Source organism: Pelodiscus sinensis, chromosome 30 (genome assembly GCF_049634645.1).
Source record: "Pelodiscus sinensis isolate JC-2024 chromosome 30, ASM4963464v1, whole genome shotgun sequence".
NCBI lineage: Eukaryota > Metazoa > Chordata > Testudines > Trionychidae > Pelodiscus > Pelodiscus sinensis.
Window position 1 is genome coordinate 10921720 of NC_134740.1, and position 19695 is coordinate 10941414.

The following is a 19695-nucleotide window of genomic DNA, read 5'->3' on the forward strand; positions in this document are numbered from 1 at the left end:
TCCCTAGGAGTCTGGAAGCTGGCATCTCTCCCCTGAAGAAGTTGTCCCAGTTAAATCACCTCACCCACCTGGCCGTGCTTATAATCCGGGGTCAGTCCGGACACCGGGACTCTGCGCCCACCAGTGTGTGTCACTGCTGAACCCAGACTAGTGTCTCTGGGGCAGAGCAGGGTCCGTTTTAAACCAGCCATGTTGCTAGTCCGGCCCTGGTTCTATAATTGTTCCCACAAGAACTTCACCATGGAGGCATCTTTTCTGCTCCCCGTTAGCACTGGGGAAAGAAAACTCGCCGCTTCCTCAGAAAGCCCCATCACGGAGATGACATATTGGCATCTCCACAGAGGCCCAAACACCGACGGTGCTGTCTGAGCGAACGCTGACCATCTACACAGGCAGCCCCGCCCTAAAAACCTGTGGACCCAAGCAACACCCCCAATCCCCAGCCGACTCCTGAAAAACCACGACCAGAACAAATGGGTCCTCCACAGACACCACAAACTTTCACTTTGAAAGTTAAGATGGAGCAGCACCATGAGATCCACTAGGGATTTTGCTATGGCTACTGAAATGACATCCAAGCTTCTCAGAGAGCCTGGACCGGAGGCAATATACAGTCCTGAGACAGACAGACAGACAGAGGGTACAGCTACACTGCCACACTATTCCACATCTACACAGCAGGCAGTTATGTCAAAATAGTGTCAAAATACTGTGGGTATGTCTACACTACAAAGTTAATTTGAAATAGCAGAGCCCTTAAGTCGAATTTGGTAAACATTCTACAAGGAGTAACACCAAATTCGAAATAGCTATTTCAAATTAAGTGCTGTGTAGACACTTAATTTGAAATAGGGGGCCTCCAGCCCTTCCCAGGGAGCCCTGGTGCCCACTCTGGGCACAACCAGGAAAACTTACTCTCCTCTCCCCCAGCCCCGGAGCCATTAAAGGGGTAGACCCTGGCCACAGTGCCTGTGCCAGCTCCAAGCCTGCCAGCCCAGAGCCAGCAGTGGCCACCGAGGCCCCTGACCCAGTGGCCCCAAAACAGGAGCCAGCAAGTCACTGGCAGCCAGCCCTCCACCGCTCCCCAGGAGCAGTCTGCCAGCTCCCAGGAGCCTGCCAGGGGCTGGAGAAGGCGGGCACCTTCCTGGTCCAGGGTGGAGATCATGGACCTTATTCAGGTTTGGGGGGGATGCCCCCAATGTCCATGATCTCCGCACTAGACAGAGGAGTGCGGCCGTCTATGGCAGGATAGCTGCCAGCCTGGCCACCAAAGGCCACATGAGAACCCAGGAGCAGGTTTGCATGAAAGTCAAGTTGGACTGGCAAGACCCCCAACCCTGAGCTCTGAGCTTCCCCTCCCCCTTCTTCCCCTTGCTTCCCCCTTCCAGATCCCTCCTCCCAGGTTTCCCCCTCCCCTCTCCTACCCTCTCTCTTCCCTTCTCCCACCTCCTTTTCCCAGTCTCCTCAGAGGTTCATCACCCCCCCTCCCAGTTTTGTTCAATAAACCCAGTTTCTATTTTTGAACATACGTGTCTTTTATTTGACATCAGGAAGGGAGGCTAGGGAGGGGTAAGTGGATGAATGTGAGGGAGGAATGGGGCACGAGCCCCCGGTGGGGAGGACCAGGGATGCTCTGAGGGCTCCTCAGGGTGGAAGCTCTCCCTCAGGGCCTCCTGGATCCTGACAGCCCCCCGATGGACCCCCCGGATGGCAGCCTGCAGCAAGTGCAGCCAGGCTGATGGCAACGACCCCATGAGATGCCCAGGCGTGCCCAGGCCCAGCTCTGGCTCCATGTGCCCGAGTGCTATGGTGTCCCGAGTGTGGGCATTCAGGGCACTCCAAGACAGGACTGCTTTGCTGTCCTCATCGAGGTAGACAAGCAAGTGGGGCACCCTGAGAACTGTCTGTCCAGGGTGGGGGTCGGGTCCCTTTAAGCACGGAGCTCAGTTAGCCTCAGGCAGTAGCCCCACACACTAAGTCCTAACCTGATGCCCTGCCAGCACTGGTTCTGGCCAGCCTTAACTTCGGTTCAGGGTCCACTCAGTGTGGACGCGCTATTTCAAAATAGTTTTTGTGTATAGATGCTGCAACTGCCTCGGGGTGCGATCACCCCCTCCTGCCCAGGAGGGGGGTTCAGCGAAGCCCATCGACGGCCTCCCCCAGCCTTTTGGTCTCAGGGTGTCTTCTGTATCGGCGGCTTTGTGTGCGATCACCCCGCTCGACTGACTCCGGGGGATCTGCGGACCCAGGGTCGCCTGTCCCTTTGTGCGAAGCCTCTCTCCGCGATCTGCTGTCGGCTCCCACTCGCCGGTGCTGGAACCGCCTTCGACCGCCGAAGGCGGCGGTAAGGGGGGAGGGGGACCTGGGCCCACCCTCTCCACCGGGTCCCAGCCCGGGGCCCTAAGCACAGGGGTCTGCTAGTTCTGTGTTCAGCAGACGTGGGATTCCTCCCCGAAACGCATCCACCCATGGGCGCCAAAAGAGCCCCGCCCCGGGCTGCTTCCTCCCCCTTGCGGTCCCCGTGGGGTCTCCGTAGCCTACCGTGGCGTGGTCACTCGGCGCTGGAGGGGTCCTTCCTCCTCCATCCGGTCTGGGTCTGGTGGTAACCCTCAGTCACGTACGTCTTTGATCCCCCGTCTCTGGGGGTCCTCGTCGGGGCACCGGGCTTCCTGGGGCAGCATCTCTCTGTGCCCAGCCCCAAGCCCTTCAGGAGTCCGCCTCCCAGGTCACACCCCCCCTGCCCTGCCGGTGGGCCCTTTTTAAATGGCCCGCCGGAGGTGATGTGCTACTGGCGCGCCACCTCCCCAGCGTCGGCGCGCACACTCCGGCTGCGTCTAGCCCTGCCCCCGGCTGCCCCATACTTCGCGGCATGCTAGCCGCGGCTCAGCTTTGCAGCCACGGAGGGAGCCTCTGCGGCTGACGTCTGCCGTGCCCCGCCTCCCCCCAGCCGGGTGCCGCGGCGGAGGACCCCGTCTCTCCCTGCCCCCATTGGGCTTCTCAGTGCGGGCCATTCTCGGCCCGTCACAGATGCATTATTTTGATTTAACTTAATTCAAATTAACTATTTCAAATTAAGTTAATTCGAAATAGCACTGTAGTGTAGACATACCCTGTCAAACTGAAGGACTTCTTACTGCAACTCTTGTAACCTTCATTGCACGAGGAGTAAGGGAAGTCAGAGGAAGAGTGCTCGATTTCGAAATAAGTGCTGTGTAGAGGCTTCCAATTTCAAAATAAGCTATTTCGAAATAAGATGCACAATTGACAGTGTTCAATTTGCATAGCTTATTTCTAGTTAAGCCTTGTTGGCTAGACACACCCTGAGATATAGGGAGGGAGGGAGGGAGGGAGGGGGAGAGAGAGAGAGAGAGAGAGAGAGAGAGAGAGAGAGAGAGAAATACTTGTATTATTCATAGTGATCTAAATTTCCTGTACCTCCATGGGTTTCAATGGTGTTTCCATTTTTGCTAGGGCAAATTCCCCTTTGTGCATAAAGAGAACGCCAACCATGTTATCAGACAGACATTGACGTCATCAGCTGCTTTATTGGGAAAGACACAAATAAGATAATTAAAATCAGATGTGAAAGAGGGACATTTTATTTGAAGTCAATAACCTCTGTCCAGTCAATTTCCACAGGGCAGCTTTGAGCTCCTTGTTCCTCATGCTGTAGATGACGGGGTTCAGCACGGGAGGCACCACGGAATAGAAAACGAGCACCGCGAGGTCCAGGTGGGATGTGGAGCTGGAGGGGGGTTTCAGGTAGGCGAAGACACCAGTGGAAATTTGCAATGACACGAGAATGAGGTGGGGGAGGCAGGTGGAGAAGGCTTTGTGCCGCCCCTGCTCCGAGGGGATTCTCAGCACCGCTCTGAAGATCTGAACATACGACACAATGATGAAGACCAAGCAGCTGAAGACTAAGCAGGCACTAAAGACAATAACCCCAATTTCACCGCTGTCAGAGTCAGGGCAGGCCAGTTTGAGCAGCTGGGGGATGTCACAGAAGAACTGATCCACCATGTGGCCACCACAGAAGGAGATGGCAAACGTGCTCCCGGTGTGCAGGACAGAGTAGAGCAAACTACTGACCCAGGCACTGGCAGCCATGTGGACACAGGCTCTCCGGTTCATCACTTGCTTGTAGTGCAGTGGGTGGCAGATGGCCATGTACCGGTCGTAGGCCATGACGGTCAATATGCCGAGACCAGCAGAACAAAGAAACATGAACAGAAGGACTTGGGCGACACATCCCGAGTACGAAATCACTCTTGTGTTCCGAAGGGAGTTGGCCATGGATTTGGGGATGATGACAGAGACGGAGCCCAGGTCGAAGACGGCCAGGTTGCCAAGGAAGAAGTACATGGGGGTGTGCAGGCGGTGCTCAAAGACCATGGCTGAGATGACGAGAAGATTCCCCATCAGGACTGCCAGGTACATCACTAGAAACACCACAAAGTGCAAAATCTGCAGCTCCCGGATGTCAGAGAAGCCCAGGAGCAGGAACTCAGCTATGGTGCTGTGGTTGGACATTTCTTTCCTCGCCACATCGTGTGGAGGCTGCGGAGGGAAGAAAACAGGCAGAGTCAGGCCCCGTATCAGACAAAATAGCCCTGCTGGTCCCACTGTCTAAGGTGCCCAGTGTCTGTCGCTTCCATGGACTAGGAGGGGCAGGTGCCCCGGAGTGCTGGCCACCAGACTCTTAGTGAAGGAAAACCAGAGATGTAGGTGAAGGACACAAAGGGTACGTCTAAGCTACATGGCTCCATCGATGGAGCCATGTAGATTTGTTTGTTTGGCAAAGGGAAATGAAGCCGCGATTTAAATAACCGCGGCTTCATTTACATTTACATGGCTGCCGTGCTGAGCCGACAAACAGCTGATCAGCTGTTTGTCGGCTCTGCGCGCTAGTCTGGACGCTTCCCTGTCGAAATGAAAGCCTTTTATTGATATCCCCTGTAAACCTCATCCTACGAGGCGTAAGGGGGATGTCGATAAAAGGCTTTCAGGTCGGCGCGGAGCGTCCAGACTAGCGCACTGAGCTGACAAACAGTTGATTAGCTTTTTGTCGGCTCAGTGCAGCAGCCATGTAAATGTAAATGAAGCCGCGATTATTTAAATCATGGCTTCATTTCCCTTTGCCTATCTGTCTAATCTACATGCCCCCATCGACGGAGGCATGTAGTTTAGACACACCCAAAGAGAGAAGGTCGGTGCACTTGGCTGGTGGCTCTGAAGAATGAACAGGACTACAATCACCGCTGACACGGAGACTTCCCGGGTGCGTTATCGCCCTGGTGTGAATTGGCATCACTCCCTACACTCAGAATGACTGAGTCACTTTACACCAGGTGCGGATCTGGACCCAAATGCATGAAAGACAGGAACAAATTACAGCCTAAGCCCACCCATGGAGCACAGAGGGTCTGGCACCTCTGACAGGCCACAGAGGAAATACTGGGGCAGGAAACGAAAACACTAGAACTCCAAAAGCAACGAGATTACACCAGTTTAGTAAATTATCTATCTAATCTATCTATCTATCTATCTATCTATCTATCTATCTATCTATCTATCTATCTATCTATCTATCTATCTATCTATCTATCTATCTATCTATCCCCCCACAACCCATCTATCTATCTATCTATCTATCTATCTATCTATCCCCATGCACCCCCTCTATCTATCTATCTATCTATCTATCTATCTATCTATCTATCTATCTATCTATCTATCTATCTATCTATCTATCTATCCCCATACACCCCCTCTATCTATCTATCTATCTATCTATTGCTGACTTTTTTTCCCCTTTGTATAGAGGGAATTTTTATTGGACGTTTTCTGTTTCCACCAGAAAATGTTTGATTCTCTGTTGCCAAACCACCCAAATTTAGACAGTACTGACAAACACGATATTTTCCCATTTCAGTAAAGACCCAATTGAGCTGGCTGGACCTCGTTTGGTGCTTTCTTATCGGAAGTCGTAAAGAGTTCCAATTGCCTTTCATGTTGATCATCTAATCCCCACCCCGCACATCCACACGCCAACTGATTTACTTCCAGCAGCAAACGTACCGGTAGTTCTGTGGATAATTTCCCCCAACGTTTGATGAGTTTGATCCTCAGGTGCTGGCAATTACTGGGTAGCTCTGTGTGCCCAACCGTTTCTCGCTGATGGCTCTCACGTCCCCTTTCCTGTGTTATCCAGGGCTGTTTCCCTGCTCCGTAGCTGGCTGGCCACAGTGGCTGGGTCTCTCCCCAGACTGGCGCTCCCGGCTTCTCTCCTCTCCTTGGCTTGGCTTGGCTGGGAGTCTGGGGGCTAAATGGGTCTGGAAGCCCCTCCTAGCCCTGGAGCTGCTCCCTGCTTGTTGAGGCATCAGATGCAGTGCCCGCCCAACAGTCCCTGCTCTGGGGCTAAGATCCTCAATCTGGTCTCCAGGGCTTTGTGCCCAGCTCTGATCCCACCTCCAAAGCCACCTGTCCCGCCCACGTGCCGCTGGCCTCAGAGAGGAACAGCTCCACCCCGGAGCCTCCCTGCCAGACCCCTGGGCTCAAACCAGGCTTGGCCAAGTGATTCCTGGACCCAGCCCTGCTCTCAGCAGTGATACGTGCCGTACGGTAGCTCAGAGCTCAGCCAGCTGGGCCCTTCGTTAATGCCCCATCACGGGCGCCGTGGAAGCAGAGACTGTCTGGTCCTGCGTTGCACCCACCACATGATGCAACCACATGAGGGGCCCACGGCTCTGCCATCCCTGGGTTTGTGAGGTGCCTCACTGGGAGGTGCCAGGCCCCAGACTGGACAGTGGAAGGGTCCTGCTGGGGCTGGTGTAGAATGACCCAGTTCTCCTGGTCACAGAATGGCCAGGGCTGCTCGTGCCAGCCAACGGCAGGCTGCTTTGATGTCCGTGCAGACACGATCGATTGACCCCCCCCCCCCCCCGTGGAGAGGCTGACCTGTCAGAGTGGGCGTTGTTGATGTGGGAATGGGGGTGTGATGAGACAGCGCTGTAGGGGTGTGGAATGGGGTAGGGTGTGATGAGACAGCGCTGTAGGGGTGTGGAATGGGGTAGGGTGTGATGAGACAGCGCTGTAGGGGTGTGGAATGGGGTAGGGTGTGATGAGACAGCGCTGTAGGGGTGTGGAATGGGGTAGGGTGTGATGTGACAGCGCTGTAGGGGTGTGGAATGGGGTAGGGTGTGATGAGACAGCGCTGTAGGGGTGTGGAATGGGGTAGGGTGTGATCACCAACTGAAACTCCAATGGCTTCCTCAGTCAACCACCCCCCTGTCCGTGTGGGGCCTGCCCAGGGCCCAGCATCCGGCCTGGAGGTGCAGGCTGTCTGGGAGCAGGGCGATGGTTCTCACAATGCCTGGGTCTCATGTAGACCATGGAGCCACATCACAGGGATGGTCCAAAACAGTCGCCCTTCACCTGACCAGTGGTGGGGATCCACCGAGGCGCCGGCCGCATGCGGTTCAGGGCTAGACTCCGGGTGGGTTTTTTTCCTGGACGTCTGCAGGCAGAGAGCCCTTCTGCTCCCCGGGGTCATTGTGTGTCATTCCTGGCCAATGGGAGCTGCAGGAAACAGCGGCCAGGCCTGTAACAATTTCTCCTGCTCCCATTGGCCTGGAAAGGGGGACCTCTGATGTCTGGGAGGTAACGGATGTCTGGGACGTGCCTGTGGACACTCAGCGAAACCAGCCCTCAGGCAGCCCTTCGCTGAGTAACCCTGATGAACTGTATGCGGCCCGTGGGCCATAGGTTCCTCCCCACTGCTGACATGAAGATGGGATTGGTCCTTGGGCAGGGGGCTGGACTTGAGGTCTCTTCCAGCCCTATGATTCTATGAATCGGTGGGGCTTAGTTCTGGTTTGAAGCCCGTTGCTTGGACCCTGGCCCGGTTAAAATGTCCGTGTATTAAGTCGCAAGCAGCCACCTCTGCCGCCTCCGATCCTGGGGCAGCCACCTGAGGGCCTCACTGAAGGTTACTCAAAGTGGGTATCCTCTTAGATGGTGGCCTGTTGGAGAATCCAACTCCAGCCCTTGGAGAGGGGCTAATTCGAAATGACGGCTCCACTCAGGAGGATGTGGGGTTGCTCAGCAAACTCCACTCCAGTGCACAGATCTCTGCCCACCCAGGCTTGTGTGGTTCCCCAAGAGTCCTGTGCTGAGAAACCAGCCTCCGTCCTCCTGCAGGGACCTGACATTGTTTCCAGCCCCTACTCTTGCTCCACGTTGGAGAAGGTCTCGTGGCCATTCCAAGGAACCAGTTAGCCTGGGCTTCCGGCTTCCCTCTGTTTCCTGGCCCAGGACAGTCTGTAGGGCCGGGCTGCCCCAGACCCATGGACTCAAGGACTCCAGCCACCCAGTTCCATGGAATCTGGAACCCTGAGGTGAGGTAGCAGATGTGGGGCTTGAAGGCCACAGAGATGTGACTGGGACTCCCATTTGAGGCCTGTGATTCAAGATCCAACGATAAAGAGTAGAAGAGTGAGTCAGGAGGTTCCAGCGGGGCCTCCAAGGGTGTCCCTGGATCAGAGGGGATGCTGGAAGCATCTCTCCAGAGCAGCCAGAGGCAAGGCCTGCCTATAGCAACCAGCACTGCATGGCAGGAACAGACCCCACCAGAGGCGGTTAGAAGCCCAGAGTAGGGCTGATGCATCAGTGATGGCAGCCATGAGACCACTCCGATCTGGTGTTCCTGAACCAGTCCCCAGCCAGGGTGACTAGGTCCTAGTGCACCAAATCCTGCTATTTATTTTAGCAGGAGGAGGAAAAACTCATTCGGTGCTGGGGTCTGACACCAAATCAGAGCTAGCTCTCAGCTTAATCTTCAGTGGTGGGCAGCTCAGGCCAGGCTGAATTGCTTGGCTGCATCAGGGCCTTGGTGTAAAAGACACGAAGGAAGGTGAGCTCTGGACCAGCCGCCAGGAGTTCTCTCCCACCCCCTAGGGCGGGGTTTGGTTGCAGCTGGACATGGGGAGATGCCTGGAATGGAATGGGTTTCCAGAGCATGGAATGGGAGGGGCACAGAGACGAGCGCACCAGGCTGCAGACGCACTGCTGGGGGCAGTGAGAGCAGGGGAGAGCAAAACTGCAGAGCGACCCCTGAGGGAGCAGCAGCAGGAAGAGCAGGTAAGTGCCCCCTCCCCTGCAATCTCCCAGGCCCCAGCCCAGCCCCAAGCCCAGCCCCCTAAGTCAGGTGGCTCAACCCCAGCTCCAGGATCAGGGAATGTGTCCCAACCCTGGCTCTCGCCCTGCCCCCACCAGTGACACTGGGGCTAGGGATAGCAGATGGGCCCAACCCCATAGCTCCTCACCCCATCCTAAGTACAGGCTGGGAAAGGTGATCCGCCCAGCAGCTAAGCCTGGTATGTACAGGGGTGCTCTGCACAGCCCTCCTTCTGCCCTCAGCCCCTCATAGTCTGGGCTCAGGAAACAGGCCAACAGCACCTGGACAGGGCCAGGGCCAGGCACAACCTCCCCTCATGGACCAACTGCAGCTTCCACACTGCGCCAGGCCCCAGTCGGCCCCCTCCAGACCTTCCAGCCCCCTGCACTGATCTCCCTGCTCTGGGCCCCACAGCCCCTGCCCTGAGACCTATACCACCCAACCTCTGCCCTGGCTCCTCCATCCCAACCACAGGCCTCACCACCCCCAAGCACTCCCACCCCCCCAGCCCTGGTCCCCCTGCCCTAATTCCTCTACCCCTTGGCCCCTCCACTCACTGCTCTGAACCCTGCCCCAATCTACCCCCACCCCTGTACGTCCCCCCAACCACACCCAACCCCCTGCCCTCAGCGCCTCACACTCAATCTAGGGATGTGGTAGCGCAGTCGATTAACCAATTAACCGATAAGCGACCAGGGCATTGTTTAGCAGGCTGGCCAGAGCTCGGCTAACTCCCAGCTTGCGCTGGGTCCAGGACATACCCCTGCTTGTGGCTCTAGGCCGACAGCCCAGCTCACGTCCAACTTGTGCTGGGTCCGGGAGCTCAGACAGGGGCTGCTGCCACCTCAGAATGCTGCCTCTTTATCAGAGGCAGCAACACAGGGCGAGAGGCAGCCAGTCTGAGAGGGGAGCGGGTTTTTCAACTGGCTCCTCTCCCAGACAAGCTCCTGCCTGGCACCACAAGGAAGAGGCAGCCACGCGTAGGGGGCTCCTCGGGCATGAGGCTGGAGGGCACTGACTGCCGGCCCCGCCCCCGGGCACTAAGAATAGACAACTAACCAATCAGAATTAATGAGGTGACTCGACTATTCAATTCACCAACATCTAACATCCCTCACCCAACCCCCTTACCTCAGCACCGACATCCCCTGGTCTCACAATGCGGTCCTGCCCTTCCCCCCTTCCCCAACCCTCACCACATCCTTTGCCCCATCAGGAATCCAGGCATATTGACCCTGGATCTGCCACATGTGGACCTGAGCCACAGGATAAAAGTTACACAACTGTGGGCCAGGGAGAGGAAGTTTGCAAGGTCACTTCCCTGGAGCTTTGGAGCTCTGAGTCTAGACAGGAAGAATCTGGCTGCATAAAAGCTCACGCTCCCGCCCAGGGCTGAGTCCATGAACACTTCCTCCTTTTCTTCCTCCATATAGCTCCGGTCAGAAATTGTCCTGGACATTTCTATCCCATGCAAATTAGAAAAATGAATAACTGCAACAGACTGAATGGGTTAGTTGGCCTGCTTTAGGAAACCAGCTGTCCCCTCCCCATTCTATATCAGAAATGGGGAGTTTTTCTTTTGTTTGGAGAAGAGAACACCCCTTGCAAACACAAGTGATCTAGTCCAAAATATTGCTGTCAAGGGATTCATGCAAAACAAACTAAGTAGATTTTAAAAAAACCTTGCTGTTTTATTCACAGCACTAACCAAGAAGACAACGCCAATTTCAATAAATCCTAAATATTTGGAAGTTTCTTCTACATTTTCAAGTAGAGGGAATTCCATGAGCACCCAGAATACGACGTGTGCAGTGTTCACTTTCTATTATTACTAGAAGATTTACCAGGTGTTGCTCGGGAACCTCAAGGCAGGGAGGTGGAGATGTGAGGTAAGCATAGGGGTTAGGGCAGAAGCTTGAGTGTACAGGGGTCTTAGGGTAGGAGGTAATGGGTGTAGGAATCAGGGCAGGGGGTGGAGAAAAAAGAAAGAAAGAAAGAAAAAAAGGGTATGTCTACATTACAGTGCTAATTCGAACTAACTTAGTCCGAATTAGTTAATTCGAACTAAGCTAATTCGAACTAACGCGTCTAGAACTAAAAGCTAGTTCGAATTAGCGTTTTGCTAATTCGAACTAGCATGTCCACATTAAGTGGACCCTGAACAGGGCTTAAGGATGGCCGGAAGCAGTGCCGGCAGGGCATCAGAGGAGGACTTAGAGCGTGGAGATGCTGTCTCAGGCTAGCCGAGGGCTGTGCTTAAAGGGTCCCGACCCCCACCCTGGACAGACAGTTCTCGTAGGTGCCCCGCTTGAAAACCAGTCCTGGCTTGGAGTGCCCGGAGTGCCCACACTGGGCACATCACAGCACTTGGCCATCAGACCGGCTGCACTTGCAGCAGGCTGCCATCTGGGGAGAGGGGGGCAATTGAGGGGCTGCAGGAGAGCTTCCACCCCCAGAAGCCCGCAGAGCCAGCCCAGTCCTCCCCATCGGGGGCTCGTGCCCCATTCCTCCCTCACCTCCTTCCACTTACCCTTCCCTAGCCCCTTTTCTTGATGTACAAAATAAAGGACAATTGTGTCCAAAAATGGAATCTGTCTTTATTGAACAAAACTGGGGGAGACTGGGAAAAGGAGGTGGGAGAGGGGAAGAGAGGAGCTGGGAGAGGGGAGGGCAACTAAAATGATCAGGGGTTGGGAACAGGTCCCATATGAAGAGAGGCTAAAGAGACTGGGACTTCTCAGCTTAGAAAAGAGGAGACGGAGGGGGGACAGGATAGAGGTCTCTAAAAGCAGGAGTTGGGTGGAGAGGGTGCATACAGAAAAGTTCTTCATTAGTTCCCATAAAGAAGGACTAGAGGACACCGAAGGAAAGGAATGGGTAGCAGGCTTCAAACTAGTCACAGAAAGTTGTTCTTCACAAAGCAAATAGTTAACCTGTGGAACTCCTTGCTGCAGGAGGCTGTGAAGGCTAGAACTAGAACAGAGTTTAAAGGGAACTGAGATCAAGTCATGGAGGTTGGGTCCATGGAGTGCTATTAGCCAGAGGGTAGGAGTGGTGTCCCTGCCCAAAGTTTGTGGAAGGCTGGAGAGGGATGGCACGAGACAAATGGCTTGGTCACTGTCTTCGGTCCATCCCCTCCAGGGTCCCTAGTGTTGGCCGCTGTCGACAGACAGGCTACTGGGCTAGATGGACCTTTGGTCTGACCCAGGACGGCCATTGTAAGCTCAGGGCTCAGGGTCGGGCGTCTCACTGAACCACCTTGATTTTCATGCAAACCTGCTCCTGGGTGGCCAGGCTGGCAGCTATCCTGCTCTAGACGGCCACTTTCCTGTGCCTAGTGTGGAGGTCGTGGATGAGGTCCACGATCACCGCACTAGACCAGGCGGGCGCCCGCCTCTTGCGGATCCGGGCAGGCTCCTGGAAGCCGCCAGCCCCGTCCCGGGAAGAGGGGGAGGGCTGGGTGGCAGCGGGTGGCTGGCTCGATCCGTGCCTGGTATAGGGTCTGCTGGCTGGGTGCTGGCAGGCCTGCACCTGGCACGGTCACCATAGCCTTTAAGGGCTCCAGGGCCAGGAGGGGGGCAGACGAGTTTCCCTGGTGGTGCCCAGAGTGGCCACCAGGGCAAGCTGGGGAGGGCTAGCCTCCCACTAGTTCGAATTAAGTGGCTACACAGCCCTTAATTCGAACTAGTTAATTCGAACTAGGCTTAGTCCTCGTACAATGAGGTTTACCTAGTTTGAATTAAGCGCTCCGCTAGTTCGAATTAAGTTCGAACTAGCGGAGCACTAGTGTAGCGCCTATCAAAGTTAATTCAAACTAACGTCTGTTAGTTCGAATTAACTTTGTAGTGTAGACATACCCTGAGGGATCACATGAGGATTATCTGTTTTGTTCCCTCTCTCTGGGGTATCTGGTGTTGGCCATAGTGGGTAGAGAAGACACTAGCTTGGATGGATTCTAGGTCTAACTCAGTCTGGCTACTTTTAAATGTAGGATTGAGTGCCCAGGCAGGTTAAAATGTTCTCCTACCTGTTTATGTGCATTACTATTTCTGATGTCTGACGTGTGTCCATGTCTTCTTTGTCGCAGAGACTGGTTTGGCCAATGCACACGACCGAGGGGCATTGCTGGCATGGATCACATTTGCGGATGTGCGGTTGTCTGAGCCCTGGAGGTGGTAGCTGATGTGTGAGGTCCTGTGATTATGTCTGGGGTGTGCTGTATGGTTGCTGGACAGAATTTGCTTCAGGCTTGGGAGTGTCTGCAGGTGAGGACTGGCCTGTCCCCAAGGCCCATGAGAGGGGGAGATGGTTTTCCAGGTCAGGTTGCAGATTGTCAATGATGCGCTGGAGGGATTAGAGCCGGGCTTTGTTGGGGATGAGCTGAGATGATCCAAAGCAGTTGCGTTGGGATTGCGCTTTGCTCCATCCTCCACTCTGCATTTTATCCAGCCCCATCTTGAGCCCGATCGTTAGATGGGACAGACGGATGCAGCAGGGTACTCTAATCCCCACCCTGTCTGTGTCCTTCCCTCTGCAGCCATCAGAAGATGTGCTGAAAATGAAAATGTCCAACGGAAGCACCGTGACGGTGTTCCTTCTCCTGGGATTCCCTGACGTCTGGGAGCTGCAGATTTTGCATGTTGTAGTATTTCTACTGATTTACCTGGCAGCCCTGGTGGGGACCCTACTCATCATCTCAGCCATTGTCCTCGACCACCCACTGCACAACTCTATGTACTTCTTCCTGGTGAACATATCTGTCCTAGACCTCAGCTCCATCTCTGTCACCATCCCCAAATCCATGGTCAATTCCCTCCTCGACACCAGGTTAATTTCCTACCCTTCCTGTTGCCCAAGTCTTTCTCTTTTTAATCTTCACTTCAGCTGATCTTTTCTTACTGACTGTCATGGCCTACGACCGACACGTCGCCATCTGCCAGCCCCTGCACTACGAGAGAGTGATGAACAGGAGAGCTTGTGTCCACAAGGCCTCCAGTGCCTGGCTTGCTGGTATTGTCTACTCTGCCCTGCACACCGGGAACACCTTCCAGTTACCCTTCTGCCAGTCCAAGGTCACCGACCAGTTCTTCTGTGAAATCCCCCAGCTCCTCAAGCTGGCCTGCTCCGACTCCTATCCCAGTGAAGTTGTGCTTATTTGCTTTAGTGTGCTTTTAGGTTTGAATTGCTTTGTTTTCATACTTTTGTCTTATGTTCAAATCTTCAGAGCGGTGCTGAGAATCCCCTCGGAGCAGGGCCGGCACAAAGCCTTCTCCACCTGCCTCCCCCACCTCGCTGTGGTCTCCTTGTTACTTTTGACGGCCTTTTGTGCCTACCTGAAACCCATCTCCAGCTCAGCATCCAATCTGGATCTAGTCATGGGTGTTCTCTACGCCGTGGTGCCTCCCACGCTGAATCCGGTCATCTACAGCCTGAGGAACAAGGAGATCAAAACTGCCCTGAAGAAACTGATGGGGTGGAGATTAATGTCCAGGAAAAGGACACCTTTGGTGTTTGTGATTGTAGCCCCAGATTCTTTATTCAATGTGGACTAGCTCCACTGAATTTAAATGGCTTAACTTAGAATTAGACCCATGTAAATGAGAGCAGAATGTGCTCCTCACACACCTCAGTCTAGTTCCATTCGAACTACCATTCGAAACGAGGTGTAATGGTAGTTCGAATTAGAAAGCCTAATTCGAACTACCTACTCTGTGCCGCATGTAGCCGCGGGTACGGAGTCCGAACTACCGGGGATTTAAAAATGGCGGCGCCCAGCAAGATGCAAATGAAGCCCGGGATATTTAACTTCGATTGACTACATTAACCACTAGGGTGGTAATGTAGACATACCCCAAGATCTCTCTGAGAGATGGGAGGTTTTCCTTTCCCCAGCAATGAAGGATTAGAAAGGGGCTAGTTGAGTTCTATTTTAAATGATTGGGTTAATATGGATGTGCGTGTATTCACGATCCATTGGCAGATGTGCTTGGAGTTGTTTGGATCCTTAACTTTGGTAATGTTCTTGTTGCTTAATTAACAGGAACATGAACATGCTTTATTTAAATGACGGAGTGGGGGGGGTGCAGGAGTCGGGCAGATAGTGGAAGTTGGGGGGTGGGGGCTCAGGGCAGAGTGTGGGGTGCTTAGAGCCGGGAGTGGAGGGTGCAGGAGTCAAAATAAAGGCCTGGGAGGGTGCAAGATTCAGGATGGGGTAGAGGAATCAGGGAAGGCTTTTTGGAGGGCACAGCAAGGGCAGGAGGCAGGGCTGGGGGCTAGTATGTGGCGGGGCTTAAGGAGGAGACTGGAGGGTGTGAGTGAGCCCAGGAGGTGCAGGGCTCAGGGCGGGGGGTGGGGTGCAGGGTGCAGGGCTCAGGGCGGGGGATGCGGTGCAGGGCTCAGGGTGGGGGATGGGGTACAGGGCTCAGGGCGGGGGATGGGGTACAGGGCTCAGGGCAGAGGATGGGGTGCAGGGCTCAGGGCGGGGGATGGGGTGCAGGGCTCAGGCCGGGGGATGGGGTGCAGGGCTCAAGGCAGGGGTATCAAGTGGGGATGAGAGGTTTGGGGGGACTTATCACGGCTGACCATGGCATTGAGGGTTGTGCTGCTCTGGAGGAAGCTCCTTCCAGGGGTCACAGTGACACGGCCTTGGTGCTGTCTCCCCCGGGCAGTGTTGACCCCTCCACTGTGACCCCACAGGGTGCGCCACGAGCAGTGCAGTGCAGTGCAGCTCCAAACCCCACCCCGGGAGAAGCCAGAGGAAAAGGCTGGTCCGTACAGCCCTGCCCCTCCGCGAGGAACAGCTGCCAGAGCAGTGCCAGCCTCGTTGCCACATGTGATCCTAGTAAGACCCCCAATATCCCAGCCTGCCAGCCCCTGCCCTCAGCCCCAGCACACCTCCAAGCCCCCTGCCCTTAACCCCCCCACACTCCTGTCCTGATCCCCCCCACCTCTCAGCCCACTGCCCTGAGCCTCTCGTCCCCTGTCCCGCTGTGATCATTCGGCAGTATAACTATCCCAGCTATCAACCCCCTCCCTTTCCAGGCACACCCCATCGTCCAGGCACAACCAAACCACATTTGGGATGCAGCTTCCTCTTGCCCTAACTCAAAGCAAGGTCAGGGAAGGTGAACCACAGTTCCCAGCCTCTCTTTGGGGGAGGGCCTCAAGGGAGATGGGGCTGAGGTCTGGTTCCTGGCCTGAGGGTCTCCTGGGGAGAGAGGCTATGGTGGTAAGGGCAGTATGCAGGGTTTCCAGGAGGACCAATGGGTGGGGTGCTCCCCCCGCACTCCAGCACTGCTTGGTCCACTTGTTTGGTCTAGTGTCTGGCAACGTGGAAAGCTTGATCCCCAGTTGGACAGTCTCTTGCTGGTGTGGCCAGTCCCTGTGCCCTCTCTGCAGTATCGCTGTCCCTCTGGTCAGCCCCCTGCTTTTCCAATGTGATGGAAACCAATCCCATTGCAGGCACTTCTCATTGGCCTGGCACAACCCCACCCCGACCTTGCTTTCAGCTAGGAGAAGAGGAAGCTGCCTCCCAAATTTGATTTGGTTGTGCGAGGACAGTGGGACGGGCCTGGGATCAGGTTGAAAAAACTCACAAAACAGTGAATAGTCCTGCAGCACTAACAAAAACTGTTCAAGTGGCCCTCAAGAAGCGATGGCTCGAGTTCCGACCCCCTGCACTTAACACATATTTTTGTAAGTGCGGAACTAGCCAGAAACTCCTGATTTATGTCCTCAGCCCGTATTTACAATGGTGCACGGCACCTACCATCAATGCGGGTTCAAGTTACAACACCCCCGATTTGCGACGCTTCCTCAAAAACCAATCATGTCACAAGTCGGGACCCTCCTGCAGATGGCAGCTTTTGTGGGCACAACCCACTTTTTCAGATATGGAGTTTAGATTAAAGAATTCTTGATATAGATCCTGTCAGTGCAATTGGAGCAAACCCGGTTGTATCTTAGGGCCAGGTTTGTTTGTGTTACCTGAGAGTAACCTGTGCACGTCTGAAGAGGACAAAATACCTACCATTCTGCCAGAGTGAACACTGACCGTCTCCCCAGACACCCCACCTTGGAAACACACGGATGGAGGCAACAAACCCACCCACCAGCCTACTCATTTAAAAAAAATACCCACTGAAATATGAAGCAGAAGCAAAAAACGAATGGCTACGGCACAGGTGCTGCATTTCTTTACTTCAAGATCCAGGAGGTCCACTAAGACTTTGTTATGGATACTGATTTTCTATCCAACGTTCTCAGATAGCATGGGATTGGGATGCATTATAGTATCCTGAAGTAGATAGATAGATAGACAGACACATAGGGTGTGTGCGGATAGATAGATAGATAGATAGATAGATAGATAGATAGATAGATAGATAGATAGATAGATAGATAGATAGATAGATAGATAGATAGATTTTGATATTATTTACAGTGGTATAAATTTACAGTTGCTCCTTTGACTTGATTATTGTTTCCATTTTGCCACTGAAAATACACCTTTGTGCATAACAAAATGGCAAACCCTGCTCTCATGCAGACATTACTCTCATCATTTCATGTATTCAAAAAGAAACACAGGATGAAATTAAAATCAGAGGCGTAAGAGGGACATTTTCTGTGCCATGGATAATCTCCACCCAGTCAATTTCCACAGGGCAGCTTTGATCTCCTTGTTCCTCATGCTGTAGATGACGGGGTTCAGCACGGGAGGCACCACAGAATAGAAAACGTCCAGCACGAGGTCCAGGAGGGATGTGGAGCTGGAGGTGGGTTTCAGGTAGGCAAAGGCACCAGTTAAAATAAACAAGGAGACCACAGTGAGGTGGGGGAGGCAGGTGGAGAAGGCTTTGTGCCGGCCCTGCTCCGAGGGGATTCTCAGCACCGCTCTGAAGATCTGAACGTACGACACAATGATGAAAACAAAGCAGCTTAAGACTAAGCAGGCACTAAAGACAATAACCCCGTTTTCACCCTGGTCGGAGTCCGGGCAGGCCAGTTTGAGCAGCTGGGGGACGTCACAGAAGAACTGATCCACCATGTGGCCACCACAGAAGGAGACAGCAAAGGTGTTCCCAGTGTGCAGGGCAGAGTAGAGCAAACTACTGACCCAGGCACTGGCAGCCATGTGGACACAGACTCTCCGGTTCATCACCTGCTCATAGTGCAGTGGGTGGCAGATGGCCACGTACCGGTCATAGGCCATGGTGGTCAGGATGCCAAGACCAGCTGTATCAAAGAACATGAATAAAAACATTTGTGTGACACAGGCAGGGTAGGAAATCGACCTGGTATCCAGGAGGGAGTTGGCCATGGATTTGGGGATGATGACAGAGATGGAGCTGAGGTCCAGGATGGACAGGTTCCCCAGGAAGAAGTACATAGGGGTGTGCAGACGGTGGTCAAGGGCTACGACTGTGATGATGAGAAGGTTCCCCACCAAACCCACCAGATATATCACTAGAAATAACACAAAGTGCAAAATCTGCAGCTCCCGGACATCAGAGAAGCCCCGGAGAAAGAACTCAGTCACGTTGGTTTGGTTGGACATTTTCTTCCTCAGCATGTTCTGTGAGGGCTGCGGAGGAAAGGACCCGGGCAGGGTCAGGATTCGAATGCAACACTGATTCCCGACTCAATAAACTCTCACGTCCCAATGTCAAATGTGCCGAAGAAGGGATTGGAGCCCCTCAGCGCAGACTCTTGGCGAATCAAGGCGGGAGAAGTAACACCTGTTACATAGGTGAGAGAGACAAGCGTTAACACCACCAGCCAACCTCTCCTTCACATCCTGAGACTGACAGGACTCCAGCACTCTTGGGTGTGTTACCGCACTAGTGTGAACTGGTGTCACTCCCTTACTGTGGACTGTGAATAGTGGATAGGAGAAGCAACAATGCACTTAAATTTAAGCCAGGGAGGTTGAGGTTGGACATTAGTTCCTACCTGTCAGGGTGGTGAAACACTGGAATAAATTGCCTAGGAAGGTTGTGGAATCTCCATCTCGGGAGATATTTCAGAGCAGGTTAGACAGACACCTGTCAGGGATCGTCTAGATGGAGCTTGAGGGCAAAGAGTTGGACTCGATGACCTTTTGAAGTCCCTTCCAGTTCTAGTGTTCTATCAGAGGCTCAAACAACTACCCATCTTCTAATGATCTAAGCTATTGAGTGCCAGCAATGCCCCTCTGCCGTATTGACCAAACTGCTCAGTCTCTGCGACAAAGGAGAAATGGACACAAATCAGACGTCAAGAACAGGAACACAAGTAAATCTGTAGGGGAACATTTTAACTTGCCTGGTCACTCGTGGATTTATAAGTAGCCATTCTTCTGCAAAGGCATGTCACCAGCCAGTTACAGAGAGGGTCTGCTGAACTGGAATTCATCTACCCATGTGACACCGTTACCCCGGGCTTGAACAAAGACATTAACTGATGGGTGCATTACAAAGTCAGTATCCCCTGCCTGTAACAACCGCATTTCCACATCAAACACCATACTTGGGACA

General features: G+C 53.8%; 2 protein-coding genes across 2 annotated transcripts; both read right to left on the minus strand.

Annotated features, from left to right (window-relative positions):
• Positions 1-3576: 3576 nt before the first annotated feature.
• On the minus strand, positions 3577-4533 carry LOC102448951 (olfactory receptor 14A16-like). The gene has a single exon (XM_014570544.2). It carries the CDS (start codon positions 4531-4533, stop codon positions 3577-3579), a length of 957 nt encoding a protein of 318 aa, XP_014426030.2.
• Positions 4534-17780: 13247 nt separating this feature from the next.
• Positions 17781-18770, minus strand: LOC102448707 (olfactory receptor 14A16-like). Its single transcript, XM_006117219.2, has one exon. It carries the CDS (start codon positions 18750-18752, stop codon positions 17781-17783), a length of 972 nt encoding a protein of 323 aa, XP_006117281.2. The 5' UTR covers positions 18753-18770.
• Between the last annotated feature and the right edge of the window lie 925 nt (positions 18771-19695).

Excerpts from the sequence above, each read along its gene's own strand:
- LOC102448951 (XM_014570544.2), bottom strand. The coding sequence starts at position 4,533 with ATGTCCAACCACAGCACCATAGCTGAGTTCCTGCTCCTGGGCTTCTCT.
- LOC102448707 (XM_006117219.2), bottom strand. The coding sequence starts at position 18,752 with ATGCTGAGGAAGAAAATGTCCAACCAAACCAACGTGACTGAGTTCTTT.